This window comes from Liolophura sinensis, chromosome 6 (assembly GCF_032854445.1).
Source record: "Liolophura sinensis isolate JHLJ2023 chromosome 6, CUHK_Ljap_v2, whole genome shotgun sequence".
NCBI classification, from domain to species: Eukaryota; Metazoa; Mollusca; class Polyplacophora; order Chitonida; family Chitonidae; genus Liolophura; species Liolophura sinensis.
Window position 1 is genome coordinate 42503519 of NC_088300.1, and position 22277 is coordinate 42525795.

General features: G+C 38.9%; 3 protein-coding genes across 3 annotated transcripts in view; 1 reads left to right on the plus strand and 2 right to left on the minus strand.

Annotated features, from left to right (window-relative positions):
* The window catches only part of LOC135467228 (xanthine dehydrogenase-like), a 36221-nt gene extending 29675 nt beyond the window's left edge, over positions 1-6546 (minus strand). The window contains exons 1-4 of the mRNA XM_064744991.1: positions 6497-6546; positions 6086-6225; positions 981-1150; positions 63-223 (exon numbers count right to left, since the gene is read on the minus strand). Coding sequence (XP_064601061.1) covers positions 63-223; positions 981-1150; positions 6086-6225; positions 6497-6546 — 521 coding nt within the window. The remainder of the gene's footprint in view (positions 1-62; positions 224-980; positions 1151-6085; positions 6226-6496) is intronic.
* Positions 6547-9076: 2530 nt separating this feature from the next.
* LOC135467229 (prenylcysteine oxidase 1-like) lies at positions 9077-15538 on the minus strand. Its single transcript, XM_064744992.1, has 5 exons — positions 15415-15538; positions 14523-14729; positions 13925-14099; positions 13363-13571; positions 9077-11328 (listed from the first exon to the last, which is right to left on the minus strand). Exons 1-5 carry the CDS (start codon positions 15536-15538, stop codon positions 10481-10483), a joined length of 1563 nt encoding a protein of 520 aa, XP_064601062.1. The 3' UTR covers positions 9077-10480.
* Positions 15539-15757: 219 nt separating this feature from the next.
* Positions 15758-20720, plus strand: LOC135467230 (uncharacterized). Its single transcript, XM_064744994.1, has 5 exons — positions 15758-15934; positions 16887-17018; positions 17548-17682; positions 18291-18360; positions 19878-20720. Exons 1-5 carry the CDS (start codon positions 15758-15760, stop codon positions 20108-20110), a joined length of 747 nt encoding a protein of 248 aa, XP_064601064.1. The 3' UTR covers positions 20111-20720.
* The last annotated feature ends 1557 nt before the right edge of the window (positions 20721-22277 follow it).

Genomic DNA, 22277 nt, shown 5'->3' on the forward strand with positions numbered 1-22277 from the left:
GTACGTCCATTTCCCAGCCTCTCAGTGGTGGTTATGGTTGATGAAGTCTGATACTGTCTTACCTGTACATAGCCATGACCATGCCGGGACTACAGTAGCCACACTGAGTCCCGTTATGGGCAGCCAGCTGCTGGTGGATCTGATGGTAGCCAGTACGTCCATTTCCCAGCCCCTCAGTGGTGGTTATGGTCCAGCCTTCCACAATGTACAGTGGACACAGACACTGCAGAACAGAGTGAATGAATGAACGATTATGGCTTCAATCGAAAATGGAAAGGAACATGCAGATTTATGTATGCTTACATGCTGAGCATTTTGACCTGAAGAATCCTAGTGATTATCTCATCTGCCAAAAGTGTTTTAAAAAAACTCTTCAATAGTCAAAGAAAATAAAACATTTTTTCTGCATTCAATTTTTCTGGATTAAAGCAAACAATTTTTACTGTCTCACATATTTATAGAAATAAGATACTGCACAATTAAGGAAAAGCATGCGCCAGAATAATCGGAAACTCCAGTAGCTAGCCTAAACCAAACCTGGTTTAAAAAACTTTTACGTCATGAAGTACACGTACATAATCCATTCTGATCTCTTTTCTTTCATGCGGTTCATGGTGCTGTCAGAAGTTCAAATTTAGTGTTTTAGAAGTAAGTATTTTTGCCGTCTTTGAATAGGTAGAGAGAACATTTTAATAACTTTACTTGATGCAGTTTTAATCATGATTAAAAATTTATCATGATGTCTCTCTTTTTCATCATTGAATCAACAATGGATCATTCTTAAGTTTCTGTCTTTTTACTGAATCACCACTTATTACTCATCCTTTCAGAGTAAATACATGTTGTTAATAAGTTTCTCCAAATCCTTTAGTTTGTGGCTTAAAGAAACAACCCTTGAACCTGGAACAAAGTAAATTGTTAACATGTCAGTCTGATTTCTTAAGTTTACAGCTTATAGAAACAAGCCTGTGTGTCCTTACAGAGTTGATGTTGATGGTTTTGGGCTTGTTTGTGACGGGGTCATTGAGGGTTGCAGCCACGGTGCAACAGCCACACCCAGCTTCCCGACACATAACCTTCGTCCCATGAGAGATGCCGGTATCTCGCAGGAAATCATTCAGTGTGGTCCCTGCAGAGAACTGGTTACCCACTGTCAACACAAAAGGTGAGTGACTGATTGACTAAAAGAATTGATTGATTGATTATTAAGAATCACATGAAAAAAAATGCAATTTTAGGGCAAATAATACACATAAAATATCAACTATATTTCCATTTTCCCAGTAGGATATCACGTGGCATTCAAATCATCTTTCTAATATGAACACCCGGTTTCCGCCCACCATAATGCTGGCCGCCGTCGTATAAGTGAAATATTCTTGAGTACGACGTAAAACACCAATCAAAAAAAAAAAAAAAAATCTAATATGAACAAAACTCTGAGAATTAAGAATTAGCCAAAATAAGTAATTTAATGATGTTCAAAATTTTTGGCCAAACACAGTAAATAATGATTCAATTCACTTAGTAAAACACTATGTGTTCTTCTTTTCCTTCATTTTCAAAAATGTCCACAGTTTGAACTGCAACAGTGTTTTTAGTATCTACATTATCAGTAAAATTTTTATTATGATTTTATACTAAATCTATCCACATGAAACAACAAATTTGGTTGAAATTGCCTACATATATATGTATATTTCAGAATATACAAAGAAAATTGCATGGACTGGCATTGAAATTTTCTGTACATCTACATGCTGGGCTGGATGTTGAGAAAAACAATGTCTACAGTTGTGGGTAAATAAGGTGAACTGATATTATGTTATCTGATGTTGCAGATCGTGCCATGTACATCAGACAAGCGTTTCATCATACAGGGCAGTATCATACAGAAATTCTGCTGATGTTCTGAATGCCCTCATTTTTGGACACTCTCTACACAATCGCAGCACTCATGTCTATCTGACAATGCAGCATGATAACAATTAAAACTGCTTTGTCATCTACATATATCTCCAGCATCAGTCATCATTATCTCTAGGTGATAACAAAGAGTTCAGGATCAGCCTCCAAAATACATGCATATCATTGTTTTCACCAGCTTGCTCTTTCTGCACTAAAACCTCACTGTTTTACCTATAACACAATGATTGGTCACTGCTGGTACATACAAGCTCTGACTTACTTAACTGCGACAACAAGAAAGCAATCAGTGATTGCAAAGATGTTTATCATCCGTCCCCTACAGGACAATATAAACATAGCATAATCAGCCATTTCACAATATTAATATATTTTAAAGAGACTGAGTGTACTTAATAGCCTTGACCACATTGGTGGTAGGCAACAGCAAATTTCTGAGAGTGCCATATCATACCAGAGATACACTCGGCCACAGAGGGTCCTGTGTAACTTTGAGAATCCTACAGTACATTTGTGCCGTATCACACCAGAGATACACTCAGCCACAGAGTGTCCTGTGTAAGTTTGAGAATCCTACATGTATGTCGTATCACGCCAGAGATACACTCGGCCACAGAGGGTCCTGTGTAAGTTTGAGAATCCTACATGTATGCCGTATAATACCAGAGATACACTCGGCCACAGAGGGTCCTGTGTAACTTTGAGAATCCTACATGTATGCCGTATCACGCCAGAGATACACTCGGCCACAGAGGGTCCTGTGTAAGTTTGAGAATCCTACATGTATGCCGTATAATACCAGAGATACACTCGGCCACAGAGGGTCCTGTGTAAGTTTGAGAATCCTACATGTATGCCGTATAATACCAGAGATACACTCGGCCACAGAGGGTCCTGTGTAAGTTTGAGAATCTTACATGTATGCCGTATAATACCAGAGATACACTCGGCCACAGAGGGTCCTGTGTAAGTTTGAGAATCCTACATGTATGCCGTATAATACCAGAGATACACTCGGCCACAGAGTGTCCTGTGTAAGTTTGAGAATCTTACATGTATGCCATATCACGCCAGAGATACGCTCGGCCACAGAGGGTCCTGTGTAAGTTTGAGAATCCTACATGTATGCCGTATCACGCCAGAGATACACTCGGCCACAGAGTGTCCTGTGTAAGTTTGAGAATCTTACATGCATGCCGTATCACACCAGAGATACACTTGGCCACAGAGGGTCCTGTGTAAGTTTGAGAATCTTACATGTATGCCGTATAATACCAGAGATACACTCGGCCACAGAGGGTCCTGTGTAACTTTGAGAATCCTACATGTATGCCGTATCACACCAGAGATACACTTGGCCACAGAGGGTCCTGTGTAAGTTTGAGAATCTTACATTTATGCCATATCACGCCAGAGATACACTCGGCCACAGAGGGTCCTGTGTAAGTTTGAGAATCCTACATGTATGCCATATCATACCAGAGATACACTCGGCCACAGAGGGTCCTGTGTAAGTTTGAGAATCCTACATGTATGTCATATCATACCAGAGATACACTCGGCCACAGATGGTCCTGTGTAAGTTTGAGAATCCTACATGTATGCCATATCATACCAGAGATACACTCGGCCACAGAGGGTCCTGTGTAACTTTGAGAATCCTACATGTATGCCGTATCACACCAGAGATACACTTGGCCACAGAGGGTCCTGTGTAAGTTTGAGAATCTTACATTTATGCCATATCACACCAGAGATACACTCGGCCACAGAGGGTCCTGTGTAAGTTTGAGAATCCTACATGTATGCCGTATCACGCCAGAGATACACTCGGCCACAGAGGGTCCTGTGTAAGTTTGAGAATCTTACATGTATGCCGTATCACACCAGAGATACACTCGGCCACAGAGGGTCCTGTGTAAGTTTGAGAATCCTACATGTATGCCGTATAATACCAGAGATACACTCGGTCACAGAGGGTCCTGTGTAACTTTGAGAATCCTACATGTATGCCGTATCACACCAGAGATACACTTGGCCACAGAGGGTCCTGTGTAAGTTTGAGAATCTTACATTTATGCCATATCACACCAGAGATACACTCGGCCACAGAGGGTCCTGTGTAAGTTTGAGAATCCTACATGTATGCCGTATCACACCAGAGATACACTTGGCCACAGAGGGTCCTGTGTAAGTTTGAGAATCTTACATTTGTGCCATATCACGCCAGAGATACACTCGGCCACAGAGGGTCCTGTGTAAGTTTGAGAATCCTACATGTATGCCGTATAATACCAGAGATACACTCGGCCACAGAGGGTCCTGTGTAACTTTGAGAATCCTACATGTATGCCGTATCACACCAGAGATACACTTTGCCACAGAGGGTCCTGTGTAAGTTTGAGAATCCTACATGTATGCTGTATAATACCAGAGATACACTCGGCCACAGAGGGTCCTGTGTAACTTTGAGAATCCTACATGTATGCCATATCATACCAGAGATACATGTGTACAGAAAAATTGCAGACAACTACTTAAAAAATCAAACTGTAAAAAAAAAAAACGTAATGTTACAGTGCATCACCTCAGGCTATCCTACACAATTTATGCGAGTATAAGAAACATATGCCATATTATACCAGAGTTATTTCCCGTATATTTGTCAAAATATATCCAACACAAATTTACTAATCAATGGAACGGAAAATATGCACAAGGGCAGACAAGATCACCTCACGGCGCACAGTTGCAGGTCATTTTGCAAACTTTGCACGACATAGAGAATCATATGCCAAATAATAGCTTAGATATGGATTGCACAAATTTCCATGAAAAAATGGAAAACCCCTTCCCGATACACATACAAATGTACTGGTAGTTACATCTAATGCCTGTGCACTAACACTTCTATTTGCACTACACACCACAATGCAGAGCAAACGTGACACCACCACACTGCACCGACTCTGACAAACATGAATGCCGAGATCCCACAGCTTTCCCACATCACATTACAAGGCCCTACTTCCTAACAACAAGCTAAATCCAAACTTAAAAAACACTAGCTAACTTTATTTTTGAATGCCACACACTGGCCAATTTCTGTATCATATTTGTCTGTGTCAACAACAAAGTTTTGAATGCATGCATACTTGGGGTTTTATGTCATACTTTACAATTTTTCAGGCACATGATGACAAGAGTCATTGGGTTTACATATACTGAGTTTTTTTGTGGCATGGACCATGCCACCAAAGTACTGCTACTGCTCAAGTATTATGCTGCAGAAACCAGACATGACACCCAGTCACAGAACAATGACACTGTTTACCTGAACCAACATCTCAGTGCTGAGCACAAAGCAGGGCAGCAACAAGTACCATTTTTAGTCTTTGTATCACCTGACCAAGATTTTATTATGGGTCTCCAAACTTCAAGGTGGATGTTCTAACCATTGGGCCACCAAAGCAGTGAGGGAATTTTAAGTTCAAACGCCCATTAAAGTCAAAAAAAGTTCTGTATCATGTGACTTAAATCTTCTGATAATATTAATTTATCAATCCATCTCACCGTGTTTTGAGCATCCCTTTCCTTCCTTCACAACTGCTCAGCTCCTCAACTTTCTGGATCATTCGTCCATTCTACATAATTTTTGGTGAAACTTTTTCCAGATCTCCATGTTATAGTAAATGTACCAGTAATCCAAAATTATTGTGTGATATTTTTGACAGGTTACATGGAACAGTATGACTTTTATTTACCTTCAGTTATAAAAGAGTTCAAACTCAAAACTCCTTCAACAGAATTGTAACAGAAAACACAAAACAAGATATTAGACCTAAAACTTAGCTTTCAACAAGTTGCTCTAATACTTGCTCTCAATGACACATTTTCTACCTAAAATTATTTTTTACTGAGGTCTCTGAAAACATATTCAAAGATTTTTATATTTCTATATACATAAATAAATAAATAGACAAACAACTTCTCAATGCATAAATGCAATTTTTTATTGAAAATACTTTCATCAAAGCGAGACCCCCTAAATCTTTCACAAATTCAACTTATACAGCATAAGCATTCTTCCAACATGCTAAGACATGCACTATGGTTGAATTTGTTCAGGGTTTAGGGCTTATAAGATGCCTATAGTTACCTGTGTGGGTCTGGCCATTCACAGTGAAGCTAAACTGTGACTTGGGGGTGGGAACAGCTCTGGTCTTGAAGAAGTGCCCACAGGCCTGGCAGTTAGCCGCATACACCCCCTCCACCAGCTCCCCACTTGAGGGTACATGGCTGACGACAGGTAATGAACAAATAAATACGATATTAAAATGACCTCAAATTTCACCCATGATGATTAAGATGTCAAAACAATTCCCTGAAATTATACGTGACGTACTGTAAATTACTAATACATCACTGGTATTGCCTGGAAATCCCATCAAACAATACAGATAACAAAAATACAAGAGAAGAAAGTGGAGTATATATAGCTCTTCATACCTGATTTATATTAAAACAACATGTTAATTCGAAGGTGTTAAACTGAGCAGAGACTACTTACCCAGCCTTGCAGTGCGGACACCTGATGAGGGGTGGTGATACCACAGGCATGTTGAAGACAGACTGTGGAGACGGCCAAGAGCTGGTTACTTTTATCAAAGGGGCAGGTATAGACTTTGATCAGTCTGTTAACAGTGGCGTATTAACATACAAAACAGCATCAGCACTGAATGCAGCATCTAAGCACATATTTGTATAGTTCTTCTTGGGACACCATATCTGTACACACATCATCTTATGCTTATCTTATTATGCTGACAAAGCAACATGGATAGGAGACAGAAATGTTACAAAAAAAGTTAATCATTATGAAGGCAGATTTATGGGTGGAAGAGCCACAAGTGTCTGGGGTAAACCACAAACCATTGGCATGTTACTGACAAACTTTCCCACCTGTTACCTGAGGAAAAATTGGTTTTCAAATTTCAATGGACGTCCACTTAATATCACCAAGGCTACATAAGTATACAAATAACAAGAGCTAAGGACAAAGACAAAATCCCTGTACCAGACCGGCATTGAACCTGTACCTTGTGTGCCCCTTGTTCAGAAGTAGTAAACCGTATGACTGCCGCAAAATACTCTCGCATGAAACATCCATAAACAACATTTCACAGCGAAATTTTCTTTAGTCACAATCAATGTGTACAAAGATGTCAATTTTTGTCAAAAAAAAAAACAAACAAACAAAAAAAAACCCCTCTTTAATCAGGTGTATTATTTATTTAATTTCTGCTTGATTCCTCACATACCTAACATTTTATTTTCACATAAACAGTTTTTAACCACAGAATGACTAATGCCTGTCCACAAAAAGGTACAGGAATAATTCAACTTTCATAAAAACTTGAGAAAGGAGTTGAAAAGGTACCACCTATAAGGCTTTGATCATTTCATCTCGTTCCTGCTGAATACAAATAATATGCCTAATCTAAATCAGATCAACATCCAGCTGCTGAAATATGCGAGCGTAACAATCTGATGACAGAAATAAATGTATGCATGTACGTCTCCTTTGTCACTTTGATCACCACTATAAGCTACACATGTATCAGAAGCAAGTGACAAAGATAACAGATTTTCATGGAAGAAACTGATATCACTTTTATAAATATAAAATTTACGCAGGCAGTTTAGAAAAGTAGGCCATAAATGCAATGTATAATCACAAATATGTGATTTCTTTTATGAATATAACTATTTATCATATAATTTACACAGTACATCATGTAATTTCTAATACACTCCACAATCAATAAACAAAATTTAATTTGGTTCATTTAACTCCAATACAATCAAATAATTTAGAACAGATAAGTACAAAATGCTTTCTAATCCTGTTTATAGACAATAGCTCCCACAATACCCAGATAAAGCTGAAGCCTATTACACAAATGCATGATGAATGCTGTTTCAAATGAAATGACTCATTCTTGTTCACTTTGTTTTAAATTTAACACAGTTCTTAATTAATTTGGTCATACCATCTTCTTGCAGCAAGCTATCTAACGGTCAACTATTATCATGACACCAGACGGGACACCTTACCCAGTTAACCACGCTGATGATACCAGACAAGACACCTTACCCAATTAACCATGCTGACGACACCAGACAAGACACCTTAACCAGTTGACCATGCTGATGACACCAGACATGACACCTCACCCAGTCAACAATGATGATGTTACCAGGCAAGGCACCTTGCCCAGTTAAATATTCTGACGATACCACGACAAAATACCTTATTCAGTTAAGCATGTTGATGACACCAGACAAGACACCTTACCCAGTCAACCATGTTGATGACACCAGATACAACACCTCACCCAGTTAACTATGCTGATGGTACCAGACAAGACACCTTACACAGTCAACAATGCTGATGACCCCAGATAAGACCCATTTAATCATGCCAATGACATCAGACAAGACACCTGATCCAGTTAACCATGATGATGATGCCAGACGACACCTCCCCCAGACAACCATGCTCATGACACCAGACAAGCCACTTTTTCCAGTTAAACTCGCTGATAATACCAGACAACGGACCTTACCCAGTCAACCGTGCTGATGATACTAGACATCTTTAATACTCAGTTAACCATGCTGATGATACCAGACAAAAAACCTAACCACGCTGATGACACCAGAGAAGAAACTTCACCATGCTGATGACATCAGAGAAACTATGAGTCTTCTCAGTCAACCACGGTGATGATACGAGACAAGACATCTCACCCAGTGAGCCACTTAGGTGACACTAGATATATCACTCAATCAACCATGCTGAAGACAGTGAGCCACTCAGGTGAGCCACCCAGGTGACACTAGACATATCACTCAATCAACCATGCTGAAGACACCAGCCACAAAACCTCAAGAGTCAACCACTCAGACAAGGCTACACAGGATATCTCACTCAATCAATCATGCTGATGACACCAGACAAGACACCTCATGCAGTCACATTATGCTGACATTGGGACGAGCAGTAATTGGCCCTTCCTTTATTGTCTGTTTTAAAGCATAATGTATGGATCATGTCCATTTTGCACGTCTCCATTCATATGTATGCCTGAGAAAAATCAAACCCTAATCACGTAAAAAAATTACATTCTTCTATAAATATGTACACATTTAAATAAGTGTAAAATTAAACCATGACAACAATGTCTACAGCTAATGGAATGCACAGTTATTAAAGGATAGAACACAGTATGAGGTTTATCACATATTTGTGAATCTGACCAGTAAATTTTTATTATTTTTTTTGCTCTACTTCAATGCCATACTTAAGAATTTTGCACTTGCAAAATGGTGGCCAGTATATTGTGGGCGAACCTAAGAGGGTTACTCAGAGTAAACCGCTAACCCTTGGCCAATTATAAAGGCATATGTCATGCTTGTGAAAGGCAAGTTTAATGACTTCTATATATTCTATTTATACAAAGAAAAAATAACCTGGTACCTAAAATTCTCCTGACAGCATGAGATATCATACAGCCTCATTAAACAAGGGAGATGGACATTTTATCCAAATGAAAAAGTCATGACCTACTGCCACAAAAGAAGGACTTCATCGTTCACGTAACAAGACAAAACTTTACACAGTTCTATTGATTACTCATAATGCATATGGTACGAGAAAGCTGTTAGTCCATACAGAAAATTAAAGTAAGACTTGATCACTCATCATTCATGACATATACAGTAAGTGATATCTCTTAGTCCCTACAGAAAATTAAAGTAAGACTTGATTACTCATCATGCATGACATGAACAATAAGTGATATCTCTTAGTCCATACAGAAAATTGAAGTAAGACTTGATTACTCATCATTCGTGACATGTACAATAAGTGATATCTCTTAGTCCATACAGAAAACTAAAAGTTACACTTGGTTACTCATGAAGTATGGTTAGTGAAATCTGTTAGTCCATACAAAAAAATCAAGATTAGACTTAATTACTCATCATGCATGACATGAACAATAAGTGATATCTCTTAGTCCATACAGAAAATCAAAGTAAAACTTGATCACTCATGACTTGTACGGTAAGTGATATACAGAAAAAATCAGCATAAGACTTGATTACTCATCATTCATGACATGTACAGTAAGTGATACCTGTTAGTCCATACAGAAAATCAAAATAAGACTTGATTACTCATGACATATACAGTAAGTGATATCTGTTAGTCCGTACAGAAAATCAAAGTACAGCTTGATTACACATAACAAGAAAAGGCTTAACATCGTCATATTCTTAGGTCTCTGCGGCAAATTAAAGTAAAATTTAATCCCTAATGACATGATATAACATTCACTTATAATGACAAACAATCAGCTGAACTACAGTAACAGGCAACACAACAAATAATTTGTTACGTGTATAAGTGAGAAAATCTCAAAATCACCTCCAATATTTATCCAAAATAAACATCAACAATTTCACAAGAATAAAATATTACTTTTAACTATAACTCAGTCTTCTTTTCATCTTTATCACTGGTTGGTGTTTCATGACTTGGTGCATCCTTGATTTCATCTATTTTATCAAACAAACCATGCCAATGGTTAAAGGCTAGCTGTGCGATATTCCTACCCCCAATTGCACTCATCTCCATGGCAGACGCTGCCATCTCTATTGCGTTGACGTAATACAACTGATCATACAGCACGAACGACGGCAGAGTTTCTGTTGGTGTGTATTCTGGGTATGCTAACCAATCAACAACGCTCGTCTTACTGTGGACCTCGTAAAGCTGCGAAAGCTCTTCCTCAGACAGTGGGGTACTGGAAAATACCTTCCACACTGAACCCTTCTCAGATTCCATGCTATCCCGCTCAGAACTAAAATCCACAGGTGTATTCTGAGCAAAGGAATTAAAAAACAAATCCAAATTGTTGCAGAGTATGGCTGTAGGAAAGTCCCCCATGCCATAGTTACCAAAGTGGGAGATATTGGCGGACCCTAAAGCAAAATTTGCAACAGTTCTATGAAATTCCTCTTGAGCGTAGCGAATGGGTTTTGGGAATCCAGAGAATGCGATGTCACTCACACGTTTGTGCAGTGGTGCTGCAATGACAACAACATCATACTGTTTCGTAACGGACATGGGTTCCGCCCCATGGGGGAGGTCACTGTGCTGAAAACTGAGATCATACCTGACGTTGTTGTTATGATCTCGGACCAGCGAGACTTTAGTCACCTCAGCTGGTAGGTAGTTTACCTGGGAAGCCTGAAGAACTCTCTCCGGCACCAGTCTGTTGCCTCCATGTACTGAAAACAGCCCAGGGAGCGCCCCTGCCAAGCTGACACTACCTACAATTATAAACCATAAAAATCCTAAAACAGACCCATTTGACAACTCAACATCAAGTCTCAGTTTACAGGCACCTTGTCTGATGTTACCTTCTCAGATAAAGGAACATATAAATCCCAACCATTCCTCTCATCTTTCTAAATATTAAACTGATCAGCGGCTACTGCAGCATTATCGTAATTCAATGAGCTTTTCGACAAGCTAATCAGCACTCTTGGTTGGAATGCTCGAGGGAAAGTTGACAAAACAGGGTCAGAGGCAGTAGGGGAATCTGATCAGATAAGTTGGATAGCGCTGGTTGATGGTTCTAAGCCATATGAAAATAGACAATATAGAAAGACGGCACGTGTCAACTGGCCAGCGATGTGCATGGATACACTCGCGCCAGAAATCAGTCGTCTGTTGTGTGTAATCCGATCAACTCGCCATAATGGGTCCATCTCAAGCGTTTCTTCTAGTAAGAAAATTTATTTTCACCCATTTTTTTTGCATCAAAACATACACATGTCTTCACACCTTACTAATGAAGGCCTTCATGATCTAATGATATCATTCTTTGCATGGAAGTTTTGGGGAGGAAGGGTTAATCTAAAACTGTCAGCGTATTCAGATATAAACAGCCAAGTTGTACTGATATGCAAATCACAACTTTGCCCAGCTTTGGATATAGCCTTTGAAGTTCCAACATTGTTTGTAGGACCCGTTAATCACAGAAGAGACCTGATCCAACCACCTGTTGTTTTAGTAATTGTTTTGAATTCTACCCGTGGTAAAAAGATTAGACTTAAGTGTTGTGAATATACCTATACCAGCACATGACTTTATGATGGCTTTGCTGTAATGGTTTAGCCACAAAATCAAACCTAAAAGTTCAAATTAAAGTGCACAGTCTCCTCACTAGGCATGTGATGGTATGTAAAATTTTGAGCCTCCATCTGCTAGTCTAAACTTTTTGTTCCAAGGGGTAGGTCAATGAAACTAAGTTCATCTTTTTGGTCAATGTTGAATTCTGTAAGCTGTCAGTTATCTGTAAGACTTACGCAGTGACAATAATGCGAGAATGAGGTCTGAACACGTGTTAGTTTAGAAAACTGTATATGTTTACGTATATAAATGACGGTATTCAAAATGAAATGGCGGGAACATAGAACACTTCGAAAATGGGATGACAAAACACCACTTGCGTAGGAAAACTTCCTGTGAAGACCAAAAAACCTGTGAGATCAAAAAAACTATAAGCTCTTCAATTTCAATGTGGCTTCATGAAGTTTATAGACAGATATTAATGCAACAAATCAGATTTGAGGGTATTTTAAGTGTTAAACTAAAGCAATCTGGACTACCCATTTATGTGCAGGGAACTGAAAATGGCTATCCGCGTGACAATGCCTCCATGTTGGACAGAAGACTGCTGTAACTGGTCAGGGTGAGATGCCAAGAAAATTACCTTGAGCGAGTGATTTCTTGAGAAAGATATTGTGACCTTGCACTACTTTCCCTTAGCAAAGTCTTCCCAGGATCTACAAGTAACAGTCCTAAATGAGAAGATCCTGCTAAGTTCGTTAAATGCCCTAATATCAGTAAACCCAGCTAAGCCTGATGTTGACACCCAAGCCAGCAAAGGACAAAGGTGAACAGAACTGAAACTGAAAGAGGAAGTTTGTGCCCACGAAGATCGCCCTGACAGTGACCGCCAAACTAAAAGAAACATCGGTTGCTTGAGAACAGAAAAGCTAAAATTCTTCAGTTGGGTATCTGGCATTTTTGTTTATATTTTCTCATTGACACATTCATTAATGCTGATGGTACAGAAAAGCTTCTAAGTTTTGCAAGGTCATGCTATATACATGTAGCTATAACACGGCAAAATGGTGTCACCAAATGAGTGGCTAGTTAGTGATGATCATTTGCTAATTATTTTGCAATTAAACAGTGTATAATTGCTTTAATATTTTCAGAACATCTCCGGAAAACTACATTTAGGAATTAACTCATTTACTGGAGGCCTTTATGTTCACTTTAATGCCACCTACCTACAAATCCATGCACTTCTGCACCCTGTGCGTAATTCACTCTCATACCAGCTGTCACTAGCTCATCGATAAACAAATCTGAGAATCCATCCTCCTTGAGAACTTCTCTAATTGTTTTTTTGGTAAGATCAACAAAGCTAGCATCCATAGATTCAAGCAGACCTTCAACTGTAGAGAATGCAATTCCATCTTCTAAGTGATGGTAAACCCTAAAATGACAATGAACATGTGGATTTATGATAGAGAAGTGATGTCCATTTAAGGCAAGAAAACATCACTTTACAGTGGACTGCTAGCATGCCATTTAACATACATCATAATAATACAGAATTGTAGTTCTTGCATTTTTTACAAGTCTAAAAATGAAAGGAGATGCCAAAACTGTCACTACTAGTTATATACACAAGAAAACCTGCATAAGAACATATCCTGCACAGCAAGAAAGTATCCAGTGAAAAATACACACACATATTATTATAATGAATGAAATATTTCAATATCTCAAATCACCATTAGCGGCGATTTGAAGAACTGAAACACAGGTACTTAGAATTCTGCTGACCTTTCAAACTTGTCCAAAATGTTCTCAACCCAAGAATTTATATTGTAGACATCCATCCCATAACGCCAGAACATCTTGGCCATAGTAGCAATGTTGAACTTGCTACCCGTGAAGACAAACTTCTTTCCATCATATATAGCTAATTTTTCAGAATGTCCTTCACGTTTTCTCAGACCTGGAGGTGAAAATACAATAACCACACATCTAACTAAACTAACTGACAATTCTAACAGTAATACACATTTATCATGATTTTACCACAAACAAAAACTTTTAAGTTATATACTATTTTACACTCAACGTCGCATGTGTGTTCAACAATAGTAGTAATAAAGTCCAGGCATCACCACGTAAATGTATAAGGTTTCACAAGCTTTCAACACTGATCCCAGCATGTGGATTAAAAGCTTGTGAACCTTTTACATTTATGTGGTGAAGACTCCACTTTAATGTTCATTATTATTAAAAACTAAGTTCTGTAGGTTTATTAACCAGTAAAATATGTATTTTATGATGAACAATTATCACACAGAGCTAAATATGAAGACAAAAAAAATTTACCTTGTACTGAACATACAAAAAATGAAACAACTCTTACCGAACAATTTTGTGAAGTTGACCATGTACTGGTTTCTGGGGTGAATGATGGAGGCTCCAGATTCATATTCACGCCCATTCACAACCACAGTTGACACTCTACCACCTATCTGTTTGGCTTCAAACAGGTCAATGCTGGCTTTGTTTCCAAACAGCTTCCTCAGGTAATATGCTGTTGTAGTCCCTCCAATGCCGCCACCAATAATTGCTGAATTCCGAAACAAGAATACAACGCAAAATCAAATCATACATAACATGTGGGTGGTGCATTCATTGTATAGTAAACAGGTGACCTGGACTTGTCTGGTTCCTTACGTGAAACTATAAGGTCACGACTCGTCACTCCCGACAGGGGGTTTCTGCACATGTCAAACATGAATGAGCATGGCTCTTAATCACCTTACATTCTGAAAACTTCAAATAAGTAAGTAAATTTGGATCATTGGTGTGCGTTTGAGTCTTTTCTTCAAATCAAGCAACCAATACAGAATCTAAACATGGAAATTTCATCTTCCCTGAGATGCAGATCACAGGTGATTTGAGCCACACATTGCTAAATGGTCGAACATGTTGAGCGTTGATTGTCCTGGCTAGAATTTTCCATTCCAGTTAAATAAAATACAACCTGTTTTTTTTTCGTAATCTGCAACGGCAACCTCCAGAAAACATATGGTACATGTACATTGCCATATGGCAGCTGAACATGAAGAAAATGATCAGCCGAAGTCTTCCTGAGACTACAGACTCGGTACTGATGAACTGTAGTGAAGCCGGGTTGGCTTACCAGTACCCGAGAACAGCTGCTGAGTGAAAGTGAAACTGTGACCGGCACCTTTACAATGGCAAGACATGTTAGAACACAAAGAAAATTGTGCAAACGACTCAGAATTTACCAATTTCGGGTAAGTTATCATCTTCAAGATTCAACCCTTCGTCCGAACGTATCGCAACAGGACCAAACAGTGTTAGCGCGGAAAGCTGGAAGATCAGCAACGCTATCGTTCTGGGCGCAGACATCTTGGATATCTCCACACCTTGAAGCCGCAATACGTAGCGCGCAGAATTAGTCTGGCGTTGCAGTAATCCAAGTAATAGGTATCCAATGGCTAATTTCATCAATAATAATCTCTTTCGGGGTTTCAAACTTTTTATATATTTCTGTGGTAAAACCGAAAGAAAAACACCGACGAGTAGTTAATACGCTGATGCGGCTCTGTCATTAAAAATCGATACAATATGAATTTTGCACGTGGACTTCGTCTGCTACAAAACACCCACGTCTTTGCAAGGTCGCGGTTATGTTGGGTGTTACGCTCCAAACTTTTACGTCACGGGAGACGTATTTCTGTATCAGCATTGTTTGCAGCGCCAGTAGTTAATTCAGCGTCACCTGATGACAAAGAAAAGTTGAAGGTGTGGAAACAATGTGTGCCTCGTATGTGTACGACCTGGGATTAAGATAGACGAATCCGTCTTTCTTAATCCCAGATACGATCGACAGTTCTTGTGAAATGAACATATAATAATTTAATACAAATGTACTGTATTGCTATTTCACGTTCGCTTCGAGTACACCTTTGCATCTTAGGAGTTGCCATGACCGGAAATGGTTTTATAAGGACTTGAATTGTACGAGTGGTACATGTAATTTGACAGCTTTAAACTAGGTTTACGTTAGCTCTGACGGGCAATCTCTTCATCCTAAAGGATAACGTCCCTGATGCCAACAATGCTACCAGTCAAATAACTGTACCTGCTTTATGTGCTGTCCGTCACACATCGGACAGATTGAAAATCGACTCGTAGTTGATTGAAATTCTCATCTCAGCCGGATGTCCCTCTTCCGATATAAGCGGGTTGTCAAGAACTTGCAAGATCAACATGGCTTTTATGTTATGTGCCTAGTAGCGATGACGACATAGTTTCAGCTCTGCTGGGTTTACTAGTGATTGGAAGAGGGACATCTGGCCGATGAGCATTTCAGTCAATAACGAGTACGGGCAGACACTTTTTATCCGCCCCAACATCGATGTGTGACAGATAGCACTTAAAGCAGGTACGGTTATATAACAGGTAGCATTATTGTCATTAGGACCGTTATCTTTTAGGATGAAGAGACGGCCCATCAGAGCTAGGCTTACGTACAATGCATAGTCGTGTGGTTCCAAATCAACATTCAGTTTCACAGAATCAAATTCTATCCCCTTTAGGCAGCCACCAGGACACGGTTTAAATAGCTGTTCCATGATATTTTTCACCTGTAAGTGTTAGGCTAGATGTTATCAGAATAGATGTCATATTTCTAACACAATAAACTTCTACATAAAGTAAACTTTTATGCATTTAATGTCAACCTGTGTTTCAGGGGCCAGATGCCAACAAGCTGACACACTCCTATCTGATACGGAACGCTTGTGCGTTATCCATAGATTCTGCGTCCGCTCTATTCCATCAGACTCTCATAGCTCTGTTGGATGCAGAGAAAGACTATGCAGAGGTAAGAAATGTAAATGTATAAATTTCATATAGATAAACTGTTTGCGGTGGCATATGGTAGTGGATAGAGTGTAAAACTCATAAAGACTCATCCAGGGCTCAGTCCCAAATGGACAAAGCTCTGGTCTGCGTGGTGACATTATAATGTAACTGGATAGGGTGACCTGTTCAGTGTCTTCAGCATGTCATTTAGTGGAGGCAGCAAACATGTCCGCATTGGGTCCCTTCTGCTACAAGAAGACACAGTTGTGGTATGACTGAAATAATGGCGAAAGGAACATGAAGCCTCAATCAAACAAAGAAAGAATTGAATATAAATATCACATATATATAGGTCATATACTCTTGAGTAAAGCAAAAAAAAACAAATCAAATAAGGATATTGTTCATGATGAATGTAGACAGATACTTTAAGGAGTTTGACTTGCCTATCATTTTAGCAAGATCTGTCACATCAGATTGTTTTGATGAATGATTAAAACCATTCATGAATGCTGTTTAGAATAGGCTTTTTGTCGCCATCTTTCCAGGCTGTGTATGTACTTATAAGTCTTCTTGACTTCCATCTGTCAGCTCTAAATTTTGATGAAAAGGAGCAAAACAAGATATGGGATCTGATTGTCAACCAGAAGCAACTTGTGAACGAGAAGAAAGCGAACAAACAGGTAATGATCATTTTGATAATGCAATTAATCTTTGTGTCTCCTTTTTTTCCAGGGTAGCTGTTATTATTTTAAACTTATTAATATGGTGTTGGTGATATTTTGTGGTACGGGTATGGTTTCCTCTGGCATGAAGGTGACTGATTTTAATTGCTAGGGCACAAGATTTATAGATTAGACCACTTTCACAGTTTGTGGGACTTTAGTGAAAGTAAGCAATGAGCAATGGCCATAAGGCCACTGACCCCTAATCTTCCAGCAGTACATTATGTATATCTGTACATCCCATGTAGGAGTTACAGTCACATGACAGGCGTTGATGGTTTACCCCGGGCACTCCAAGTTCCTCTAACCATACAACTGACCACCATTATGTACCTAAGAATAGTAGTATAGAAGTAAGTGAAAATTCCTGAGTATATTGGTAAATGGCAATAAAATAAATAAATGAAAATGACTGTCATCATATAAATGAAACATTCTTTAGTATGTCATAAATCAATATAAATATAAATATTCAAATCAAATCAGTAAATAAATAAAGGGGGTTTGTTGTAAAGTGAAAAATATTAAATTGTGTTAAATAAGTTTAATTCCCTTTTTATTCACAGGAACTTGAGCTTTTATTCCTTTCAGTGGAGAATGTCCTCAACAGTCTGGCACAGGCTGCCTTTCTGGCTGGTAGGTAGCAATTATCTTCATGTCACAGATACATTGGCTCACCACAATATGGTGTTAATCCACAGTATCATTAAGATGCATTTGCTCACCACAATATGATGTTAATCCACTGTCACTCATTAAGATACAATTGCTCACCACAATATGGTGTTATTCCAGTCACTCATTAAGATATGTTTGCTCACCACAATATGGTGTTAATCCACAGTATCATTAAGATACATTTGCTCACCACAGTATGGTGTTAATCCACTGTCACTCATTAAGATTCCCTTGCTCACCACAGTATGATGTTAATCCACTGTCACTCATTAAGATACATTTGCTCACCACAATATGATGTTAATCCACTGTCACTCATTAAGATACATTTGCTCATCACAATATGATGTTAATCCACTGTCACTCATTAAGATACAATTGCTCACCACAATATGGTGTTATTCCAGTCACTCATTGAGATATGTTTGCTCACCACAATATGGTGTTAATCCACAGTATCATTAAGATAATTTGCTCACCACAGTATGGTGTTAAACCACAGTCACTCATTAAGATACATTTGCTCACCACAATATGATGTTAATCCACAGTCACTCATTAAGATACATTTGCTCACCACAATATGGTGTTAATTCACAGTATCATTAAGATACATTTGCTCACCACAATATGATGTTAATCCACAGTCACTCATTAACATACAATTACAAGAGTATCATGTAGCTAGACTCAAAGGATTCGTGCATACATTATAGACATAGACAGTTGAGCATAGCAGCTTTCTCTGACAGTCAAAGAGTTTGCACATATCCAGTGTCTATCAAGACATTGGTCTCACACATCTACAACATAGGCCATAGGAACTTTAATTTTCTTGCTGGATATAAAGCTGTTCACCAAACTGTGGCCCTTTTATAGAAAAGCCGTTGGATCTGGAATGGCCATATGATCAATAAGTCTTGGTTGTCTCTTCCACAAAATGAAAAAAAAGAAAATGTCAGATTTCCAAGCTGTAATCCATTTTTTTACCTTCACATGTATTTGGTAAGTTGTATTGATTTTGCTGAAATATTTGCCATGATTTTAAACCATGCCCCCCTTTTTTGAATCATCACAGTTGTAAAAGATGAAAAAGTACCAGATGAAACATTCAGATCTGTTAACACACCTCGTATGTTACAGCTTTAGTCGTACATTTACCTGTATTGACAAACAAATGTGGCAGAAAACTAATCAGTGCTGCATTCTACCTAAAGTTTAGCCTTTCTCAAAGTACTCATATTGTTTGTTTCTGCTTGATTCATCAGCCTTATAGAGCCACTCCAGAGTTTGTTTGTTAGGTTTCATTAATTTGATATCCAAAAAGCTTAAGTGTTTGCATCAAAAGTATCATTGTAAGGGCTTCATGTGCTTCTGAAAGTGAACTTTTATAGGCCACCCTTTAGGTGAAATGCAGTATACTGTTATTTCCTTGCTTCATCCATGTTTTTGAAGTCTAGTCTTGTTCATTACAGGCGCTGAGGTGTCAGCTATCAGGACAGGTGAGGAGCTGTTCTCATGTCAGTCACACTTGAGACAAGCCAGAGAGCTGTCCTCACAGGCCGAACAGAAACTCACAGAGATGGACGTCAAAGTTATCCATGTCACCAGTGAACACGAAGAGAAAAAGAAGAAGGACCAGTCAGAAACTCCAGCGACGATGAGGGAGGCTGATATTGTCTTGACTAACAGTGATGAGAATCAATGATATTGCATATGTTTTGTAACATTCTTGATGTATGCTCTTGTGGTGGCTATTCCAGGCACCCTGGCTTCCTCCACAGTCATAATACACTGTGGGTTTGTATATATATTGGGGCCTTCAGTGGCTTATGCAAAAATTAGGGTCTTCTTTCATAAAATGTCTGTCAGTCAAAAATTTCTGACTTTTCTCAGTGTTGTTTCTGAAAAAATTCTAACCTAACTTAATATGCATAACATTATGCAGATATCATACCATCTTATTCACGGCCTGCTGGGATGATGAAGCAAAGCTGTTCGTTTAATTCCCAGTCTTCATATGGAGACAGATACATGTAGAACCCAATCTGACTTGATGTCACTATTCCCAGTTAAATGTCCACATGGGTTGGCCATAGGGGGAAATGTTTCCGGGGAAAATGTCCACTGGGCATTGGCCACTGGGTGAAATGACCCAGGGGGAAATGTCCACGGGGATTGGCCATAGGGGGAAATGACTCAGGGGAAAATGTCCACAGAGATTGGCCATAGGGGGAAATGTCCTCTGGGGATTGGCTATGAGGGAAATGACCCAGGGGGAAATGTCCATAGGGGGAAATGACCCATTGGAAAATGTTCACAGGATATTGGGCATAGGAGGAAATGGCCCAGGGGAAAATGTCCGTGGGGGCAATTGGGATTGGGGGAAATTGCCACGGTGATTGGCCATGGGGGAAATGACCCAGGGGAAAATGTCCACGGGAATTGGCCATAGGGGAAAATGACCCAGGGGAAATGTCCTTGGGATATAATGGGGGAAATGACCCAGGGGAAAATGTCCATAGGGTGAAATGTCCTGGGTCTGGCATGATCAGTCTACTACAATGGCCTCTTTCTCCCTAAATTACTACTATACATGTACTTCTCGTCCATGATTCCAGTTTCTAAAATGTGTTATTATTCTGAACATTTTTATAATTTTAAGCTGTCACATTGACCATCTTGTCTATGAATATTGACATAGCTGGTTTTATGTAACATTTATATCTGTGTATATGTGTATTTATTTAACACATGAGTTAGAACTGGATACTACTGGTTTAATCAGCTGCATTTTTATGGTTGTCAGAAAAAAAATCATAACTACAATAATTTGAAATGATAAGATCAGACACAATGCAAAATTAATAAATTTTAATTCAAATTTTAAATAGTTGGGGTACAATGTTTTGTGATCAATTTCAGATAGGCCAGCAAGGCAAATTTATGAAAACCTCGCTAAACTGTGGAATTCACTGCGCATCTTTGACATGGTTGGACTAAGATGATTGTTCTCCCACACCATATAATTGTTAATTTGCAAAGTTTTTTTTTTCACTTATACAAGTGGATTGCGGATTACAATTACTCTTGCCACTAATATGCAGCATATCCCATAGCGTCTTTTGGCGTGAATGTTGTGATCGCTCATTCATGAGATGGGAGGGCAACTTGACCAGTGTCCAGTCAATGGCCAGCTGGGCATCCTTATAAGTACAGATTACTGGAATTGTATATTTGAAAAGCTGTTCCATCTAAAGACAGATACTGATGAAGTAAACATATTTGTCACTGATCATACTGAATATTTTGTATTAACAAAGCACTCTTCTCACAATAAGTTTGATAAAATATAGTTAAAGACCTTTCCCATGAATTGCCAAAATTGACCAAACATGCATCAAATCTAGCTTAAAGTTTAATGCTGTATTCTTTAGACAATAATTGTGTACAGTATGAGATAAAAATCGCTTAGAGCATATAAATTGCGTAGAGCTATTGAAACGTTTGGATTCCCTTTTAATTAAACAGGGGGCCTCCGTGGTTCACTTGGTTAGGGCACTAGCGCAGCGTAATGACTTAGGAGCCTCTCACCAATGTGGTCGCTGTGAGTTTAAGTCCAGCTCATGCTGGCGTCCTCTCTGGCCATACGTGTGAAGGTCTGACAGCAACCTGCGGGTGATCGTGGGTTTCCCCGGGTTTTGCACGGTTTACTGCCACCATAATGCTGGCCTCCGTCGTATAAGTGGAATATTCTTGAGTACGGCGTTACACATTAATCAAATAAATAAATAAATTTATATGAACAAATGTTTTATGTACATTCATGTAAGTGAAGTTAAAGAAAAATGTGATTTTCTAACTGTATATGAAGA